This window comes from Anas acuta, chromosome 11, assembly GCF_963932015.1.
Source record: "Anas acuta chromosome 11, bAnaAcu1.1, whole genome shotgun sequence".
Classification (NCBI taxonomy): Eukaryota; Metazoa; Chordata; class Aves; order Anseriformes; family Anatidae; genus Anas; species Anas acuta.
This window is the reverse complement of record NC_088989.1, coordinates 7441599-7461060: the sequence shown is the minus strand read 5'-3', so window position 1 is coordinate 7461060 and position 19462 is coordinate 7441599. Positions and strand designations below refer to the sequence as shown.

The 19462-nt window shown below is 46.7% G+C and overlaps 1 protein-coding gene and 1 long non-coding RNA gene across 2 annotated transcripts; both read left to right on the top strand.

The window, feature by feature from the left end:
* Nucleotides 1-2721, top strand: SNTN (sentan, cilia apical structure protein). Its single transcript, XM_068694736.1, has 4 exons — nucleotides 1-278; nucleotides 786-820; nucleotides 1455-1594; nucleotides 2424-2721. The coding sequence occupies exons 1-4, from the start codon at nucleotides 178-180 to the stop codon at nucleotides 2580-2582; spliced, it is 435 nt and encodes a 144-aa protein (XP_068550837.1). The 5' UTR covers nucleotides 1-177; the 3' UTR covers nucleotides 2583-2721.
* Nucleotides 2722-8213: 5492 nt separating this feature from the next.
* LOC137862753 (uncharacterized) lies at nucleotides 8214-15754 on the top strand. The gene is made up of 2 exons (XR_011100501.1): nucleotides 8214-8317; nucleotides 14833-15754. It is a non-coding gene; the product is annotated as an uncharacterized lncRNA (long non-coding RNA).
* The last annotated feature ends 3708 nt before the right edge of the window (nucleotides 15755-19462 follow it).

Sequence of the window (19462 nt, the reverse complement as noted above, 5' to 3'; positions counted from 1 at the left end):
CCAACGTCACAGGGGCCGTTCAGACCCACGTACTTGCTGGTCCCGTGACCAGCAGGTAGCACTTACATTATTGATGGGGCACGGCTGCAGGCAGGCTGCTCGCACGGGGCAGAGCCTGAATCCACCTGTTTGCTGTTACTCCAGTTGCTTAGAGATCACAAACAGCCTGCCCTCACGATGTGTGGCTGCAAGGCCAGCGTCCCCAGCACAAAGCACTACTCCGTCAATCCTGCCTCCCCCCAGAAGAGCCCTCCAGCCGCGGCAGGGATGCCCAAGCGGTAAGTGACTGCTCTGCTCTTTGCATCTCTGGTGATTTGTTCGTGAAAGGCTTTATCTGGATCTATTTATCTGCCAAAATGTTATATTTACTATCGGTGTCTGCTCCCAAGTGGGAGCACCCTTGGGCAGGGGACGGCAAAGCCCTCTGTGCTTCCCTGGGGACGGGCTCAAAACCCAGGAACTTCTTCAGAACATGAAAGAGCTCCAGGAAGAGACTTACCGCAGGCTGCAGTGCCTCTCTCCAGTGATCAAGTTATTTAATTATCATCTCTAATAAAAACTCCAGGCTACTTGCTTAGGTTAAGAACTGGGAGCTGTGTGATGTTGTGTGCCGCTTGTGAGGGATGTTGATCTTCCTGCTGTGAAGGAAAGACAGTCTCCTTTGGGAAGCCCCAGGTTTCTGGGGGATTAAATAAAATAAAAGTGAGGAAGCTTATTATGGAGAAACTATATGCTTGCTCAATTCACCAGGTGATAACTGTGTGTCCTTTCTCTCTCCCTACCAGCGTGCCTATAGCCAAGCAGCTGGCATCAATAAAAGGTAAGGGGACCCTTCACTGCCCCTGGATGCCCCAGCATTCATCCATGTCCTTTCTGCTTGTCCTTCCCTTAAAATCACAGCTCAAATCACCTCTGGTACCTGCTGGGAACTGTGGGCTGGGAAACTAAGGTCTTTAGGATGTGGTTTAGGAGGGTATGAACCCAGCCAAATATTTCAGCCCAAATCCTGAACACACTTCAACGCTGGTGTGCAGCTCTGTTGCTGATACTCAGACATGGGCACATCTATTGGGCCACGTTTCCCCTGCTGGAGGGCCCTGGGGGTCCCCACGCACCCGAGAGGTGTCTGGAGTGGCCTGTCCCCATGGTGCAGCAGGTCCCCAGGAGGGGACAGCCAGGCAGGTCTCACCCTCAACCCTGTGTCCCTGCCGGCTCCCACCCTGGCCATGTGAAACCTGCCTTCAGGTGTGTTTCCACGGGACAGGAGGTGTGTTGCTGGCCCACTCCAAATAAAATCTAGGCCAGGTCCTCTGTGGGTACAAACAGTTTCAGGCTTATTAACTTTAATGGAACTACACTGATTTCCACCCACTCAGGATGTTTCTGACACATTCCTTTCAATTATACCTCAAACACTGCTTTTTCTGATAGGCTGGCAACATTTTTCCCCCTAGCTCTAGAAAAAGGCTCAGACCTTGAAAAAGCTGTTGCTACTGCTGCGCTGGTGTATAACAACGCTGCTGACCCTGAGGGCAAACTCAGCAAAGCTGAAACCAAAAACCTGCTGCAGACCCAGTTTTTGAGTTTCATACAGGTAAGAGTTTGGGTGAGTGGGCATCTCGGGCTCTGTCTCACTGCTGTGTGTGCATCCATCCACAGGGTGATCCTAGGTGAGGAGCTGGTGAATTGGTAAAAATGCCTTTGGTGAATTAGTTGCTTAGTGCTGAGCCTGAGTCTGGTGTGGGGCTAAAGAGGAGCATCAGCAATAAACCACTGTTGACGTGCCTGTTTGTATTGTTGCTGAAAAAGGAGGGCAGTTGTAAGCAAACAAAGAAAAAAAAGCTCATATAATGACAAGTATTTGTGTGTTTACGGGATAAGAAACCCATTGCATTTACTTAGGGATTTCGGAGTTTGCCAGAGTGCTGACCCTGTGCTACAGAGCCATGAGTACCTCGCCATCCATCGCCCTCCCTCCAGTAAAACCAGCAGCCAGCTGTGGTGGAAAACCAGCTACATAAGTAGTGGTGGCTGCAAACTTCTTGCATTTTTTTTCTCTCTTACTAACCCAAAGGAGAACAGGAGTTTATCAAGTGGTAGGAATGCTGCAGTTACCAGCTGCATGCATCACTACCAGATTTGCAGTCGTGTTTAGGTATCTTCTCGAAGACGTCTTCTGGATCCAGGAAACTTTGGGGTCTAGTTGTTTTCCTGTCTGATTACAATAATATTTCTGTTTGAGTTTCTTGGGATAACTTTAGAAAAACTAATGTGCATGTGAACATAAAACCCTGAATAGGAAGATATGAAACAAAAAGTGCTGCTGCTTCTTTTTTCTTTACAGATGATACAATAAAAAAGGAATGTAACTTTTTTTTTTTTTTTTAATTTTTTTTTTTCCCTCCATTTAAAATTCTCCATAGGGCCAAGAAAACAAACCAAAATACCAGGACGTAATCTCTTCCCTGGATGAGGAGACAGAGAACAAAATTGACTTTGAAGATTTCATGATCTTGCTGGTCAGTCTCGCTCTAATGTCTGACCTGCTGCAGGAGATCAAAAACATGAAAACCACCAAATGACCAGTGCTTTAAAAGAAGAAATAGCTTTGCACTTTACAAGGAAAGCGGGAGTGAAACACGCACAGAGATAACACCAGTGCCTGAATCCCCTCTGCTGTTCCCTTTCAAATGGAATAAAGTCTTGTCCAAACCCTCCTGACCTCACTTCTGTGTAGAGAAAGTGCCCGAGGGCGGTGTCCTGGCAGGAATGGATGTGAAATAGGGACGAGGGCTTTGTGTCTGTCCCAGGGGGCTGAGCCTGGGGCCAGCCCTTGCCCTGCAGCCCCCAGGGAGGTCGGTGGAGCAGCACCCCTGGTGGGTTTGCTGTGCCACCTGTGGGGCAATCTGCTGCAGCCTTCAGTAAGAATTGAGTTTAGTCTGTGTGCTTTTCAACTAAGCCTTCTGAATGGAGCTTTATTTATTTATTTGTATCTCCTCCTCCAGCTGGCCTGTTCAGTGAGCGATCACTGCAGAAGGAATTTCCAAGTCCAGCCTTTGCAATGAGTCCTTGGCAGAGGTGTGCTCGTGTGAACAGAGGGGTGACTTGGTTCAAAGAGTCAGTCAGCTGGGCCCGTTATTTTCTGAAAATGTGAAGAGGAGAGAGCAGATAAGGTCAGGACCAGGGGAGATGGGAAAAGGGCAGCTAATGAAGTGCAGGTGTTAGAACTGGGTGGGATCCACCACCCTGCTTGGTTAGGGCCAGGGCCTTGGTGCCAAATGCTCATCATCCTCATGTTTGTTTTGGTTCCTTCCTATAAGGTCCTGGCTCACAGCCAGCATTTAGCCCCCTGTAATAGTACTCTGGGGCACAAAAAGCATTCTCATACCCCAGTAACAGAGCATCCTTGGTAAGAATTTAGCAAGCCTCTGGGCAAACCAGCAAAATAGTGCAACTCCTTTCCTTTTCTCCTCTCCCTTGCTGGAAAAGGTGACATTGATTTAGCTTTGGTACATAAAAATATATATAAAACAGGATGGGATGAAAACCTTTGGTGCTAAAAGAGGGAAATTAATGTTAGCTGAGTGACCAGATTTAACTCCTTGGCATGAAAAGGTTCTTAGTGTTTCCAGAAATGAAGAGGATGTTTTGCATTGGATTTTGGTCAAGCTGCGGTAAGAGGACAGCAGCCAGCTGTTTGGAGAGGACATGTCAGTGTCTTTCTGCAGCTTGGGAAGGAGCTGAAAGAAGTGATGTGAATGGGTTTGGGGATGGAGCTCAGCAGGGAAGGGGCTGGTCCCAGAGCAAGGGCCTGGCCTGACCTGGAGGCTAAATATTCACAGATCAAAGCAAGGCCTAATTCTGGTAGCTTCATCCATGTGGGCATCAGAGCTTTGTACAGTTAATGTGTCCCCAGTCTCTTCCCCCAGCCCCTTGCTTTTTGCCCAGGCAGAAGATCTGTGGAAGCTTACAGAATAAGCAGATGCTCCTTCTCCAGGGTAGAAAGATTGAATGCAAGAGTCCCTAGAAGGCTTTTCCCATTACTAAAGTAAAGAAATCGTGGCATAGCCCTGAGAAGCTTGTTTGAGAGCCACTGATGACTTTGAAAACATGAATTTATTAACATCCCTCTGTTACAACAAAAAGGCAAAAGGAACAATATTGTGAAGCCAATTAAGAAAGTGTTCTCTGAAATCGCTAAGGTCCTAACACAGTTTCTGTTATTGCTGAAACATTTCTTAATCTTGCGTGACTTGAATTAATGACTTCAGAGCCTTTTGGCAGATCAATTCACTCTGTCATCTCGCCATGTGCAAACCCTTCGTATTCTAATGCAGTCCCTGTTGTGCACTAGCATCCAGAGTGCCTGGCTTCCATCAAACGCCTATTGTGCACAGCACAGCAAAAATCCAGAGTAAGAAGTAAGTCCTCAACAGCATAGATATTGAAAAGGTAGGGAAAGAATCAGAGATGCAGAGAAACCAGTGTGTGTTCAGTGCGTGTAGCAGAGCTGGAACTGGGTGCCAGTCCGCACTGGGCTTCCCACACCAGCCTGGCTGGAAGAGCTTCTGAAGGAAGGGAATGGGATGCACAAGGCTTGATCCACACCTGCCCTTGACAGTCCTGCCTGATGCTCAAAAGCAGGAGGATGCACTTGGAAGAGCCCCAGCATCTTCTTACAGGTAGGAGTAGGCAGAAGTTTGCAACTCGGCTGCGGAAGGTGCTCTTTTATTAGCACAGACTATTTGTGGCTGCCCCGAGCACTCTCAGCTGACGGCTTTGAAGCTGATCTGGCGTAGACAGCATGTCTGCCTTCATCCTTGGGGAGCTGGCTAAAAGCTTGCTTAAAAGGCTACTGTTGTGCTTTATTTTGTTCCTAGCTCACTCCTATTGGAAGCGATGGGAGCTCATCATCGATTTCTCATAGCAGAGCCCACGCAAGTGCTCAGGAGACGAGCAGGCAGCTAAATTGATGAAAACTACAGACTCTTCTGCAAGTGTGAACGTCGTATCAATATCTGATCCCGCTCCTAGAAGTGAAGGCAGCATGAAGCAGCTAGTCAAAACCTGACCTCTGTGGGCCTGGGCTGGGATTTTTACAGCTGTACTGCTCAGGTGGGCTCTGCAGGCTTTGGATCTGTGTCTCAAGGTCTGTTCAGAGAAGCCTGAGTCATCTCTGCAGGTCTGTGAGCTTTCAGATGACTGCCAGAGGAGAAATGGGGGTCAGGAGGGCTGGGCTGAAAACTTCAGCCTCAGATCTTCAGCTTCTGGTTCCAACTGTTGTCTCAGAGAGGCAGCTTCATTCTCGTACTCTGATTAGCTCACCTAGAGCTACTGCTTCTCCCCATGAGGCTTACTTTGTATCTGGCTTTAGTACAGCCTGCTGGACTTGGAAGGTTTTGAAAATCTGCTTTAGCCCAACCACTGAGGTGCTCTCCCAGGGTGCAGGGGAGCTCTCACAGCCCAGCCTGCTGACTTTTGGGGGGTGAAGCACAGCAGAGGGTTGCACGGAGAGCTTTCTGCCAGGACCCTGAGGCCACACGCACTGTGCCAGCAAATTTTCATAAAACTTTTAGGAAAGAGAAATACATTCCCCAAAGGGCTCGCTGTTATTGCACCTTCAGTAAGGCCTTCTGTCCGGGGCGTGAAACCTTGCCTGCTGAGGGACATGTTGCTCTGTCTCTTCTCCCCTCAAAGCGTTGTGTTACTTTTTTATGTAAAACAAAACTTGTCTGGGTTGCACGTCCCCAGCTGGGTCTAGTTGTGTGCCCACAAAAGCACCTTGGCAGCTGCCTGCCACGCGCGCTCCTGCCGTGATTTCCACAGGTCACTGTGGAGGGGGCTCAGGTTTGCATGTCAGCCTACCAAGACAGCAGTTATCTCCCCTTCAGGAGTGCTGCCCTAACTCAGAGAGGTGCTACGTGGTGCATACCCTTGGGAGCTCGCTTCAGAGCGGATGAAAAGCTTTGTCTTGGAATTACGTTCCTTCCGAAGTGCTATGGTTTGTGAGCCACAAAGGAGCACTCTGAAATGCCTTCTGGAAAAAAGAAAAGCTCTTTGTTTCAGGCTCAGTCAGGGAAGCTAGATAAAGAAGAAATGGTGTGTTTTTTTATGGCTTGCTGAACTGACAGCTTTTAATTCCTGCACTGACTTTTACTGCAGCCAGTGCTTTACAAGGTTTCCAGCGGAGCTATGTCTCCTCTCCTCTCCTTGCTCATCTGCTGCTCCCTCACCATCCGAGTGTTTATAGCCCTGGTCCCGAGTCCTCCTCCAGCAAAGGTAAACAGCAAATGATGCTCAGCAGCCAGATATATCGGGCTGTCTCTCCAATCCCCAACTGCACAAATCAGCCATTAGATTTAGATAGATTCAAAGCCACGGGACTTATCTTTTATTCATTATTATTGTAGGAGGGAGTTTATGCTATGTGTAGCCATAAAAAGTGCCAGCCCCAACCTCCCAGGCATACCGAGGGGGTGAAACCATGGTCCCCCAAACTGAACCAAGTCCAGAGTTGGGTGTCTGTAGCACAGGCTGGTTGTGCACAGCTGGAGCAGTGCCTCATTCGTCGTTCTTCCTTTCTTTCCCCTTCACCCTTGATCTGGCTTTCTCAGCTGCTATGTGCTGGATTTTGATGGTCAGAGCTACACAAGGCACAGCACACGCTCCTGTGAAGCTGCTGAAATCGATGAGGCCAGGACCTCTCACTGGAGGAAAACCGCTCCTCAGGTGGGATGGTTTTCAACCCTCCAGTAAAATTAGCAGTTGAATAAATGCAGAAGTTCATCAGCGGGCAAAACCAAGCCCGTTTTTATCCTGAATGATCAATAAATGACATCTCAGGACCTCAAGAGCTTCCCCACCCTCGCAACCCATCAAAAACGAGCAGCCTCTGGGCACCCTGCTGTCACCGGAGCAAAAGAGAACAAGTGTCATGGTAAGTGATCCTTAGTAGAAGTCTTGCCTTACTGCATATGATTACTGCGAGGCTCAATAAGTGTTAGTCAGTGTTACAGAACAAACTCTGAACTCCTTGAAAAGGCAGCTAAGGCCAGCATAGCTTTTTTGGCTGGATAGGTCGATGTACACCAGCCCTCTTGAGTCTGTAAAGCAAAGCTGGGTACTGCTGGAGATGAACCAAATATTCCTTCAGTGGGAACAAGTAAAAAGATCTACAGCCCAGCCCTGAGACCTTTCATTCTCCTCCAGCAGTGGCCCGGAGCCCTCCAGTCTTTTCTCTGTTTCCTTTTTACAGGAGTACAAACATGGTTTGTTTTGATACTGGGGAAAGTCTGTGTCCAAAGCTGACCTATTTCCCGCATCTGCTGGTGGATTATCCTTGAGCTAGTTGTTCTGTGCTTGGGTCCAGCCTCCACCTGATGCTCTTTTGGGGTTTATTTGGAAACCACATGCACTTACAGAGACACGCGGGTTAGGCTTTAGATGAGAGAGTTTGTTTCTTGAGAGCTGCAAATACTGCTGTGCTTGACAGGTATGAAAACCACGTCAGGGACAGACCACCGGCGGTGGAACATCCCCTTTCCTCAGACACTGCAGTTGGTGTCACCATTTCCTTGGGTTTGTGCCTGGCTAGAAGGATTTTATAGGGTTTTGTCTAATTAATTAAAGAAAACAAATTGCAAAATTACCTTCTTATTAAACTGCTCTCACTACGGAAATAAGGCTGATTACTTCCTTGACAAACTTTAATTAGGCAGCTACAACAAGCTGTAATAAAGAGCACAAATTAAAAAGAGATCATATTAAAGGTGGCTTTGTCAAATCCTCTATTAATGCTGGGCAACACACACAGTGATTAAATGATATGGAGAAGCTCCTCTTTCCTACCCTGGTAAAAATCTATCATATTCCTGGAGGAAGAACAGTTTATATAAAAACATCACATTAATAGCCAACTCATCAATGAGTGTTTAGCAGCAGTTTCTTTCCATCAGCAGCTCTTAACTTGCATTTTTTTGAGACTCAGCCTTTACAATGTTCTTTATCTTTATCTTTTCTCTAAATTTATGCTTGTACTACACATGACCCAAGGGTACTGCAAAGCCTCTGAGAAACAGAGAAGCTTTATTACCTGCGCATTTATTCCCCAATTTGTCTTTCCTCTTCTGGTATTTTAGTGCTTGGATTCAGCTCAGCTGAAAACAGAACACAATTTGAGAGCAATTTGCATAAGAATTGTAAGCAGAGGCCCACACAAATTAGGCATTAATTAATGAGCACCTAAAGCCTTCTGCTGAATGCACCCTGAGGAGAAGCAATGCTGAGAGTGCTCAAGTATACATGAGGGAAAAAGCAGGTAAGCATATCAATAGAACAAGCAATGCTTAATTCTTCTCTAATATTTATTGTAGCCCTTGAGAGCAGAAGGGAGCTGAGGCTGTTTGCCCCCCAGAGCATGGCAGGAGCTACCCCTGCAGCAGAGCTGGGTTAGGAGGAAAGCTCAGTGTGTTTCAGGGAGCAGCTGGGAAGCTGGGCTGGGCTGGATGTTGGAGGCTGTGGTGTGGCAGAGGTAGTGCCCTGAGGCATTGGATGTGTGCTGGAGGAGTCAGGTCTCTGCTGCCCAGTGTGGGATCTGGGGGGGGTTACCCCCTATGGGATAACCTCTGCTGCTGGTCCCTTCCTGCTGCTCTCTGTGACACAGCTTCCCCCGGTCTGCCGGGTGCTGAAGCCAACAGGTCTCTGCACCCTGGCTCCTATCCCAGAGCTCTCTTGAAATCCAGTATTGTGCTAGTCATTCCTCATGCCTATGGTGTTGATCTCGGCGAGAGCAGGGGCATCCATCAGCAGCAGTTGTGAAATATGCTCTTCTGTTTGTTTGTGAGCTGAGGACTAGTTTCTTTGTGATAAGAGTGTAAAGAATACAAACCCATCCATTTTCCTAACTTAGTTTCGACTTCTCTCCTTCCCTGCTAGTTAGAATCCAAAAGACATCAAATATTTAATGAAGGATGTTTTCTGATGTGTTGTTTGTTCAGAAACTCCTCCACCTTAGAGTCCATAAATTTATAGGGAGAATAATGAGGAAGGGGGCCCTGCTGACAACAGAGACTTGCTGCTTTGCCTTTTTTTTTTTTTCTTCTGTAATACACTGCTGCATTGTAACTGCATCTCCCTGAAGGTAATTACCACAGAAGCCATCAGCTCACTCTCAAGAGATGCCTGTTCACAGGTGTGCATGGTGGGAGCCCAGCCCTGCCTTCCACGTGATGTGCACACAAGTGAGCTCTGAAACGCTGCTCTGAAACCAGGTCTCTCAATTACTCATTAGTTAATGGCTCCTTGGGGAGGGATGGGCTGGGACTGGGGAACCTGTCTAGTGATACAGGACCAAAACCATAAAGGTTTTATGTGAATTACAAGAACAGAGGCTGCTGGTGCTGCACTATTAGCCCAGCCACCTCCTAGCTCCCAGTGCTGTGCTGGTAGGTGCTTGCCTGTGTTCATGGTGAAGGATGCAGACCCTCCCCAGTGCCCACAACCTGGGACAGCTGTCCCACAGCACACGTACCACCCCGTTTCCAAGTCTCCATGCATGTTGGAGCCCAGCTCCTGGCTATCTGTGACCGTGGTGCTTGGGGAGCCCTCCTGCCCAGACCTTGGCCCATCCACTCCCTTGTGTGCCTGCTGGTCAAAGTAGTCAAAGCAAAGCTGCACAGAATACTTAAGCTCTTTTCCAACTTTTTTTTTTTTCTCTGCTTTACTGCAGGGCTCTTAATTTGATGAATTCATGTAAGACATGCTAATGTAGCAGTAAAGACAGCAGGCAAAGCTCTGTCTGCTGATCCCAGACACAACAGACTTCAGCTGCACTGCTGAGCATGGTGCATGCTGATACCACTTAAAAATTGCCATAAAGAGAACAGCAGTGTCTGTGTCTCTGAAGAAGGCGATCGTGGGTTTTCAGTTCTGTTCTCCCCCGTGAAAGGACTGCGAGCAGTTGTCTGTGCGACAGGAGAAGGCTGTGGGGCTCTGCTCCCAGGTGCTGAGAGCAGGCACGTGTCCTACCCACAGGTACGGATGGGTCCCCCGCTTGGTGCCAGGCTCTTTCATGCCTGAGGATATCAGGGGTGATGCTGTGTGTCTGCAGCTCTGTACAATGCAGCCACTGCAGTGTATACTTTGTGTGAAGTGTAGCAAAAAAAAAAAAAAGGCTGAGACCACTTCTGACACCTCCACAGAGTCTGTGTCAGGCAGAGGTGATGGATATAGAGAAATGTTGCAGCAACTATGGTTATACATGTATACGCTTCTTCTGTTTGACTTTTTCTAGTGTTATCAGTCCTTGAGCAGCTCGAACTTCCCACACTTTACCTATAGAAATAGAGGTCTGTTACTGGGTTACAGAAAACTCGCTTATTGTGTTTCCAGAAGCAGTTCTCCTGTGGCCACTGGGCATGGCGACGTGTTGGTACTTCCACAGCACACAATAATTGTCATGGTTTGCATGTTGAGAAGCAAACTTACAGTGTCACTGTCTGCTTGAACTTGCCCACAACGTGTTCTTATGTGATGTAGGTTGAAATGAAGCCACCTTGGGATGCCTGTGCCTAGAGAGAGCAGCTCCAACGAGAGAGGACAAGATTGCTGGGTTGCTATTTTGAAAGCAAAATCTTGCTAAATTTTTTGCTTAAATTTTTGCTCTATTTTGATAAATGACCTGACTGAGAATGGCTGTCTGCTCATACACAGAGCATTTAGTCATGTGGCATGAAGCAGCATATCTAGAGATTAAGGTGTGTGGCTTTGCAGTGCCTAAATAAGTCACAAATTAGATATTCTGTGTGGCTGCTCGCCCCTTGTGTGCAGCACTCCAAGTGATTACTGCTCTCCTCTTGGTCTAATCAAAGATCCTCAGCTCAGAGCAGGTTTCTAATTGAAACACTTGAGCACAACATATCTCACTAAATTAAATAACCTTTACCCAGACAAATCACTGTGTAGTTTTGAGTCTCATACACAACAGATTTTGCACCTACCCTATGTATTACTTTTTTTTTCCTCTTCCTATCTCTGTAAACAGCTTCTCCTGAAAGGTAAATACTAATAACCTGGACTCTGCAATATTGCATCTTCACACAGCTCCTTTCAAGATACCTACTAAAAATTATAGCAAGGCCTTTAACTTTAGATGAGATGCTTGGACACAATTTTGCTGGGAGAGAGGCTGCCCCTTGTCCTCCCTGTGGTTAAAGTGAATTAACTTAGCATGCTCTAACTTAGCTTGGGCTCTAACTCACATCTAAGGATGGTTTTGATGGGCTTGTGGGCTTTCTTCCTCCCTCTGTCAGGGGCAGGGACATCTCAATCTGTTGCTGAGCTGCTGCAGCACGCAGCTGAGCATGTAAAAGCTTGGCAAGCTGGCTGGATTTGCTGAGCTGGGGCTGCAGCCCCAGTAAATCAGAGCTGGCTGTGCATGCATGCAAGCATTTAAAGTCACAAAAGCAAGCTTGTGGCTTGTGCTTGAAGATACGCAGCCATGCTCTCATGCTGCCTTGAGTCTGCTTGTGTTTTAACGCTGCAGCCAGAAGACAGGCTTTATAGGTGGAGGTCAGTGGTTAAAGAGCTTATCCTAAAAGGATAGTGAAGCAGATCTCTATATGCAGGAAAATATTCAAATATATGGCTGGAAAAGGTGCATAAAATTCTGTCTCAAAAGAGATTCTCTTTGTGAGGTTATAGGAGGTGGGACCTTGTGTGGAAGGGGTCAGCCCCGTTCTGCCTCTTTAAGAGCTCAGCTATTTGTTGTCTTGGGAAGAGCTGCTGATTTCTCTCTTTCTCTCTTGGTTCCTGTATAAAAGTGAACCAAAGTAGTGTGTGGCCAAGGCTGTCCCAGAGAGCAACCTGCCCAACCCACGTTTCCTCCCTCTAACAGAGCAGAGGGAGCTGGGCTCGCTGCCCCTGCCTTGCCACTGTGGCCATTTGCCGTGCTCACTGGCCCAGCTGGATGTATCTGAGCAGAAATGGTGTTACCGGAGCCTGCAGGGCTCAGCAGTGCTGTCTGTGCTCCTCTGTGCAAGGAACTCTAATGCTCTGCATAGCAGCAACACTATTTTTTTTGGCCAGGCTTTCCCCAGGATCATGACAGCAGCACCACGGGCTGGAGGAGAAGTGCCATCCATCAGTAACGCGGTGGCAGCTATTGATGGGAGCTGACACGGCCAGGTGATAAGCTGCAAATTAGATCTCTTTCTCAATAAGCAGTCATTTACAAGGCACTTTTGTATCTTTCTTTTTTTTTTTTTTTTAAAGTGTGATCAACAGCTCATCACTTATGGATGGGTATCCTCCAGACAAGGGACTGCTCACAGACAGTTCACTGGAATTGTTCCTGCTTTCTGGTTTTGATCTAAACCATCCGCTGATGAATTAGAAATATTTTTTAAGGACAAGAGGATGGTCGATGCCATATTTCTGGTGTAAACTTTAAATAGGGAGGCATGTGTTAAAACTCATGGACAATTTGTGAGCATCTCTCAGACATGCCAATCTTTCCTTGGCATCCGAATCGTCCTTAATAATGAATAAAGCTGCTGATATCCCCAAACAAATGTGAGCCTGGAGTTTGCCAAGCGAACAGATGCTGAGTTGCATCCCATTGTATGGTTAAAATCCCCAGAAAAGGTTTCTTAGAAAAATTACTAGCCACATAAAATTGTTCTTGGGGTGAACGTAAAGGGGACATGCAAGTATTCCCAATATACTTTGCAATGGTATAAATCAAATTAAAAATCTGCTGTAACAGCTGATCATCTCTGGAAAATGGCATCAAAAGGAAATGACTGGTCATCTTTGTGCTGGCTTGTTCATGGCTGCCTTGCAAGCTTTTTTTGGTCAGTCTGCATCCCGGTATTGCCCCCAGTTCATACAGAAATGTGTTAGCTCATGGGCAGAGCTTGCTGTGTGCCAAGGTGTGCTGAAGTGTCACCCCTGAAATCCAACCAGGCTGCCTGGGGCTCTGAGTGTGCACCCTGTGTCACAGAAGGACGGGTCTATATTTCTTCCTTAAAGCAAGGTGTAAAAGAAGTGGCACATGCCTCTGGGGTAGTGATCAGGGCTGCTTTTGCCTGGCTGTGATTCACCCCTGCCACTTCTGAGGACCTGCACTGCACCCGGCAAAAGCTGTGCATTTTTTAATCATGATAACCTAAATGAAATTAATGCAGTTAATAGGCTCGTTATCTACTCCTTTTAATGAACTCGGCTTTCTAAATGGCACGACGGACCCCACTGTGTCAGACGTGGTGGAAGTTTACCCACAAGATGTGACCAATAGCCCCTCAAGCAGATGTGAGAGGGTCTGCTAATTACAGCACTGATAAAACTGCTGAAATGTAGGGGTTTTGTTTCTTTTCTCAACCTGATACATGGGCTGCAGAGCATTGCTGTGTCACGATGTTGAAATGCAATTGTACTCCCCTACACGTGGAAATCCCTGTGTCTTGGCTCCTCCTGGAGCTCTGGAAGCTCTCCCTTCTGACTGCAGGGAGAAAGCAGAGCCTGGGGAGCCTTCCTCTGCACCTCGCAGCCCCTGCCAGCTGGGTGACAGATGCTGTCACCTTGATGTTCAGCTGCAGAACTTGATGGTTTTGTGGATGGGGGGGAAAGCTTTTTATTCTCATTGATTTGTTTGCTGTGTTTTAAAGGACTGCTGTAGTTCAGTGTCTCCTAAAAGATGAAATACTGCTCATGGTGCATCCTAATACCCAACCCTTATGCTTGTTTCCATAGGGTACTGTTTGCTCAGGAAAATGGGATAGTAAAACGACAGACTGTGCTTGAGTGAGCTATTAGGAGAGTGGAGCTGTATCAGAAAAGTTGTATGGGGATGTGGGAGACTGACGGCAAACAAGTCTCTGGTTGTTCATAGGAACTTCTTCATCCGAGATTAATGACAGGAGGTTACTGGCATCTTGCTCCGTACCCTTTTTTGGCTCTGGGACACTTGCCAAAGTTTAGACTCCAGCTCTGAGTGTTGACAGGCGGAGAGATCGCTTCAAAATGTGTTATGGACATAATTAGTTACTGTTATCACAGTTTTCTTAATTAGAATATCATAAAAAGGGGAAGTGTGATGATTTACATGGGGAAGATCAGGAGAGCAGAGATTCTAAAGGCCAGAGACTGAATGTCAGATAGCAGCAGAAAGGTTATCTGCCTTTTGGATGAGTGATGGTGCTCACCTGGGATGTGCAGAGGGATGCCTGGAGGTGCTCTCGCTGGGCACTCAACTTTTTTTTTTTCCCTACTTTCCACTAACTCAGCCAAATTGTGCGAGCCTTTGTTCAGCAATCGCCCATCCATCTCCTGCAGAACGACTCACCCCTGCCAGGATCCTCTGCAATGCTGATAACTTGTAAATGGTAAAAGAAAGCTTAATTTTACAAAGGCAGCAGCTTCTTTCATAAGCTACATTTCCTTCCTGCTGCTTCTAGACAAGAGAATGTAAGACATCCAAGTTATTTATTTTTATAATTACGGGGAGGAACTAGAAACTTGTTCAGAACAAGAAAGGAAGCAAACTGAAGAAACTCAGTTATTTTACTGATACCTTCCTTGGCAGAAATACTTAGATCCCTGGCAGATCCTGTGCCTGCCCTCCCAGATCCCTCCTGGGGTTCCTAGGAGGCCACACGTGTGCCAAAATCCTGTGTTCCCAGCATGTCCCCTAACCTTGGGGAGCCTGCAGCAATGCCAGGGCACATTGCCTACTCAAGGGTAGATCACGAACTCCTCTGTGCACCTTGCAGAGAGCCGTGGCACTGGGATGCACAGGGGTTAATTAACCCTTCCCTCCCCTTCTTCCCTTGACAGGTTCTGGTGAGACTGAACTTCAGGTGCTTAAAATTCAGTGCGACTCTCCTCCCACCCGTCCCATGAAGTAGTGACTGAATCATAGTTCTCCTGAAGGCAGAAGCTATGTTTTTTCTGACTGGCTTTTCCTGTGCATGCGACTGCACCAACTCGCTCCTTTATATGCTCGGCTCCTCCGCCCCCTCAGTGAGCACTCACACACTTGTTGCTCTGACAAGTTACGATTGCAGGAGCCAGGAAGTGTCTGTACCCATCAGGGACAACCAAAACCACTGCTACAAATGCAAAGAATTGGGATTTTGGCTCTGAGCTCGTTCCAGGGAAATGTCCCCATTTGCCCTGGGATGAGCGTGGGATGCTGCAGCAGCACCCTGTGCGCTGAGCTCCCAGCTGTGGTGCTGGCATTGCCTCACAGCAGCCCACGGGCGATAAGAAGGCACGGGAAAGGAGCCTGGCCTCACACACGGGTTGCTTTCCTCTGCCGCTGTGCTGTTTCTTGTGCTCGGGAAGAATGGAAACGCAGCGCGGGTTAGCAACGCACCAAGCCCCGCACGTTTGTGCGAGGGGCCTGCAATTTTCGCATTTAACACTCCGTTAGAGCTAATGGAAAGCTGATATTTTTCTGTAGGTGTGAAATTAACCTTTCAATAAAACTAAGAGCTATCTCAAGCATTTTTTTCCGAGCTGAAGTTTAAAATAGAGCAATTATGAAACTTGCTGAAAGACTGCCAAGTTTTCTTGTTGAAAACTGCTGCAAATGAATTATGTTTCCCTTGTGATTCACAGCATAGTGTGAGGCAACTTGAGTTTGTATTTAAATCCGCTTCCGCTGAAGACTATTTACAGCTTAAAGAAATCTAATTTTTTGGACAAAGTTGTCAGACTCCATCAAATAAAATGGGCTGCAATGTCTGATACTAAATTGATTTTAAAAAGCCATTAAAAATGACATTGTTTTTATGAATGCCACGTGTAGTAACTATATGTCTGTACAACAGAAGAATGTCTTTGAGCAAGAATGGCTGATGCTGAGCAGAGCGGCTCCTGTCCTTGTGGAGCCTGTTGCAAGCAACATGGAGAGGAGTGGAGGCTTTCTTTTCCTTAAACCCTAGCAAAGGGCAGTTACTGGGCCAGCCCCTTATCCTCAATGCCGTGGTCCATTATTCCCATTTAGGTTAAAAAATAAATAAATACATATTTTTATTTTTTAAAAAAAGGAGAAGCTAAAGCACATACAGGGTTTCGCACTCATAGCCTCTGTGTAGAGGCCAAAGTATGCCAATGGGATTGCCATGGGGCACTGGAAAACTAATAGAGCTCTCATCCTTTCTGGAAATTCAGAGGGCTTTGCATCCTTCTCCTAAAAACAAAGGGTTAAACATTGCAGCTCGCTGCTCTTTTACCCAGTGCCATTCACTCTGGGCTGCAAGGAAGAAATTCCTGGGAAAATGGAAAATGTCAGCTCTGGTCTGTGGCAGTGCCACAGCTGTGGTGTCTCGAGTGAGCTGAGAGCTGCTTCGCTGGCCAGTTTGCTGGGAAAGGGATTGAACTTTGTGAAATTTGGCTCGCAGGATGTGAAAATAAAATGGGTCTGCAGAACAGATTTTAAATAAGGAATTAACATTCGAAATGTTTCTGTGCAGAAAGGCCTTACGTCACAAATATATTCCTTTTGTGTGTACTGATACCTGCAGCTTGAGTTGGAGTCCCATAAACCAACTCCTCGTGACCTTGAGAGCCTGACAAAGTGATCCTTGCTGGTGCTTGGAGGTTATGGAAAATCCACGTGCCTAGAATCATAAATTCCATGTAATGGCAAGGTAATTCTTTGAGGTATTCATATCTGAGGTTAAAAGAGCATTTACCGATTTATTTTTCTAATTGCTTTCCAAAAATAATCCAGAGGAGGAAACAATCTCCTGCCTAAAGCAGCCCCAGCACTCAGAGGCAGCAGCAGCAGGTCTGAGGGCAGGTGACAAGGCAGCGCCTGGAGGCTCTGCTGCAACTTTTTGCTGGGTTCTGGCACGGAAACTGGGCAGGCTACCTCCTGAGGGTGGAGATGAAGCTTACAAGCCAGAGCTTAGAGCCTTGCTGCTCTTGGGACCCTGGCTGCTGCCCATTGTGCTTTCCCCACTGCCCAGGGACCCTGTCCCTGCAGAGGCAAGGCAGGGTCTGCTGTGACCCCATTCACAAAATCAAGGTATTTTGCCACTCACTATAGCTTAAATAATTACAGGTGTGACTGCTGCAGCTCACATACCACACATGCCTCTACTTTTATGGGAACACCGTGGTTTATCAGCGCATCGTGACCCAAACCCCATCCGCCTCGCCTCCGGTTTGGGCCAGGCTGGGGCACCACCGTGAGCAGGACAGGTTGGGATGAACAAGGCATGTAGGGCTGGGTTTTGGCTCCCAAATGATGCTCCCAGCCTTGGTCTTGCTGAAGGACTTTCCTGTGCTCTGTGGGCTGCTCTTTGGTGCAGAGTGAGGTGTGTCTGGGGACCTGTCCTGGTAGAGAAATGTCAGCTCAGCAACAACTGAATTATTTGCAATCACCTCTGTGCCTGTGTATCTAATTAAAAAGAAACCATTAACATGTCAAAGTAACTGATATTCTAGCAATCTCCATAATTATCCTCTGGAAATGTCTGTCAGCTGTACCGGGTTCATATATTGCCATCCACCCTAATGGGAGGTGTGCTTGTGTAATGGGCTTGGTGCTAGCAGCTTGAGCAAGGTGAGGATGATTTACTTCGCTGGAGACCTGTTTTGATAAATGTAATAGCTAGTAGATAATTGATTTCTTGGTAAAATTCAGCTGAGTGTGTCATGATTCTTGAAAAATACAGCCAAGTGGCTTCTAAAAGTGATGAATAATGTTTCTGATCTCGTTTATGTCAGCCTTGCATCAGTGTAGCTGCAAGATCTGGAGGGCGAAGGCTCAGCACCAAAGTCAGCATTGATTTAAAGAATGCTGAAAGTAGGTCTGTTGTCCCACAGCCACCTGCACAGCCCCATGATGGGAAAAGGCTCCCAAAAAACAGAGGACCTGGTGCACTGCTGATGGTGTTTGGAGATTCTCTGGAGTGAACCAACCACCCAGCACTGCTTCTGAGCATGAGAAGCAAATCCTTACAAGAGCAGAAAAAAGGACTTTTGTTGTTGTGGATGGTGTGTGTCAAGTCAGAGTAAATAACAGTGCAGAATTAAAAGCCACAGAGCAATGCTCACCCTGGGGGAGAGCAGTGGGCACGCAGGGAAGTCCAGGTTTTACAGCCAGAATATTGTTCTACAGGAGCCAAACCTCATAGTTGAGATTTTCTATGTACTTTTACCACAAAGAAATTCACTAGAGGTTTTAAAGGATAGAAGTATGGAAGTTCCTTTATATCATAAAGGAAAAAAAGGTGTGATTTCCCCTCACGCTCATGTTCTGCTAGAGCTGGAACAGCAGGAGCTCTCTTCTCCATAGGTGTTCACATGGGAGGGCCCTGACCCAATGGATAATTCTGGGAAATTACCTTGTCTCCTGTCTGAAATCACTTAACTGCAATAATAGTAAGTTGTCAAAAAGCTGTAACATGTTGATTTTTATTTTTTTTGCCAAAGGTATTTTTGTAGAATGAGCTATGCCTGGACTTGTGCTAGAAACAGCAGCAAGAGCTCATCAGAAAATCCCCATTATAATATTGAAAGTGTGACCATGCTGATGATAGCAGAAGCCATGGGTTTGAGCCCATCCTGGCTTATGGAGTGTTGTCAGTGCCAGGGGTAGTTTTGGGCTGTCATTTATTAAGGGGGAACTCTCAGCTGTCTTGTCTACGATTCTTTTCTTGCAGCTTGATCATAATCACCAAATTAGCTCAAATTAGTTGCTAATTTTTTTATGTAGCCACTTTGTCTGAACAGTTTTCTATTGTAAGATGCAAGAGGGAAATATTTGTGCTGGGTTTCTGAAAGGATTAGGTTCTTGTACAGCTATTAATCTTGGAAGCTGATCAAAAGAAAATTGCATTTCTTATTTCAGTGTATAACACTGTTCCTTATGTAGTTAATAGCACCAGGGGCCTCGTGTTCATGGAAACCTCCAAACTTTTTAGCTGTCAGGTGCCAAGCAAGTAAGATGTTCTCCAGTACACCACCTCTCCCCAAGGTCCTTCAAAATTTCTGTTTAAATAAGAAAATTAATTTTACTCAATAATGCACAGTTGAGGGATTTCTACCAGCTCTCATTTTAGTCAAATAAATTAGCAGAACTCTCTCTACCTTGGATAAAAGAGATTTCTCTGGTAGTGAGTTACCTGCTGGTGCCAAATCCTTCTGGTTTTGAGTTACTTGAGTGTCATCGGTGGGGCCTGGTGGGGTTGTGCTGTCTGGGGGGATGCTGAGCTGCAGAGAGGGCGAGTGGCTACTGCAAGGTGATTCAGACCTGTCACATGCATTATTTGTCATCATTATTTCCTGTTCTCACCACCAGACCCTGATTATGACCTCTCGTGAATGAGAGAGAAAAATTCTGCCCGATTAAATTAAGTCTCCACAAAGTGGAGTAGAGGGTGTGCGGTGTGAGAGTTCCTAAATCTGCCACCAAGACAGGGGCAAAAGCACGATATCTGTAGAGCTCCCC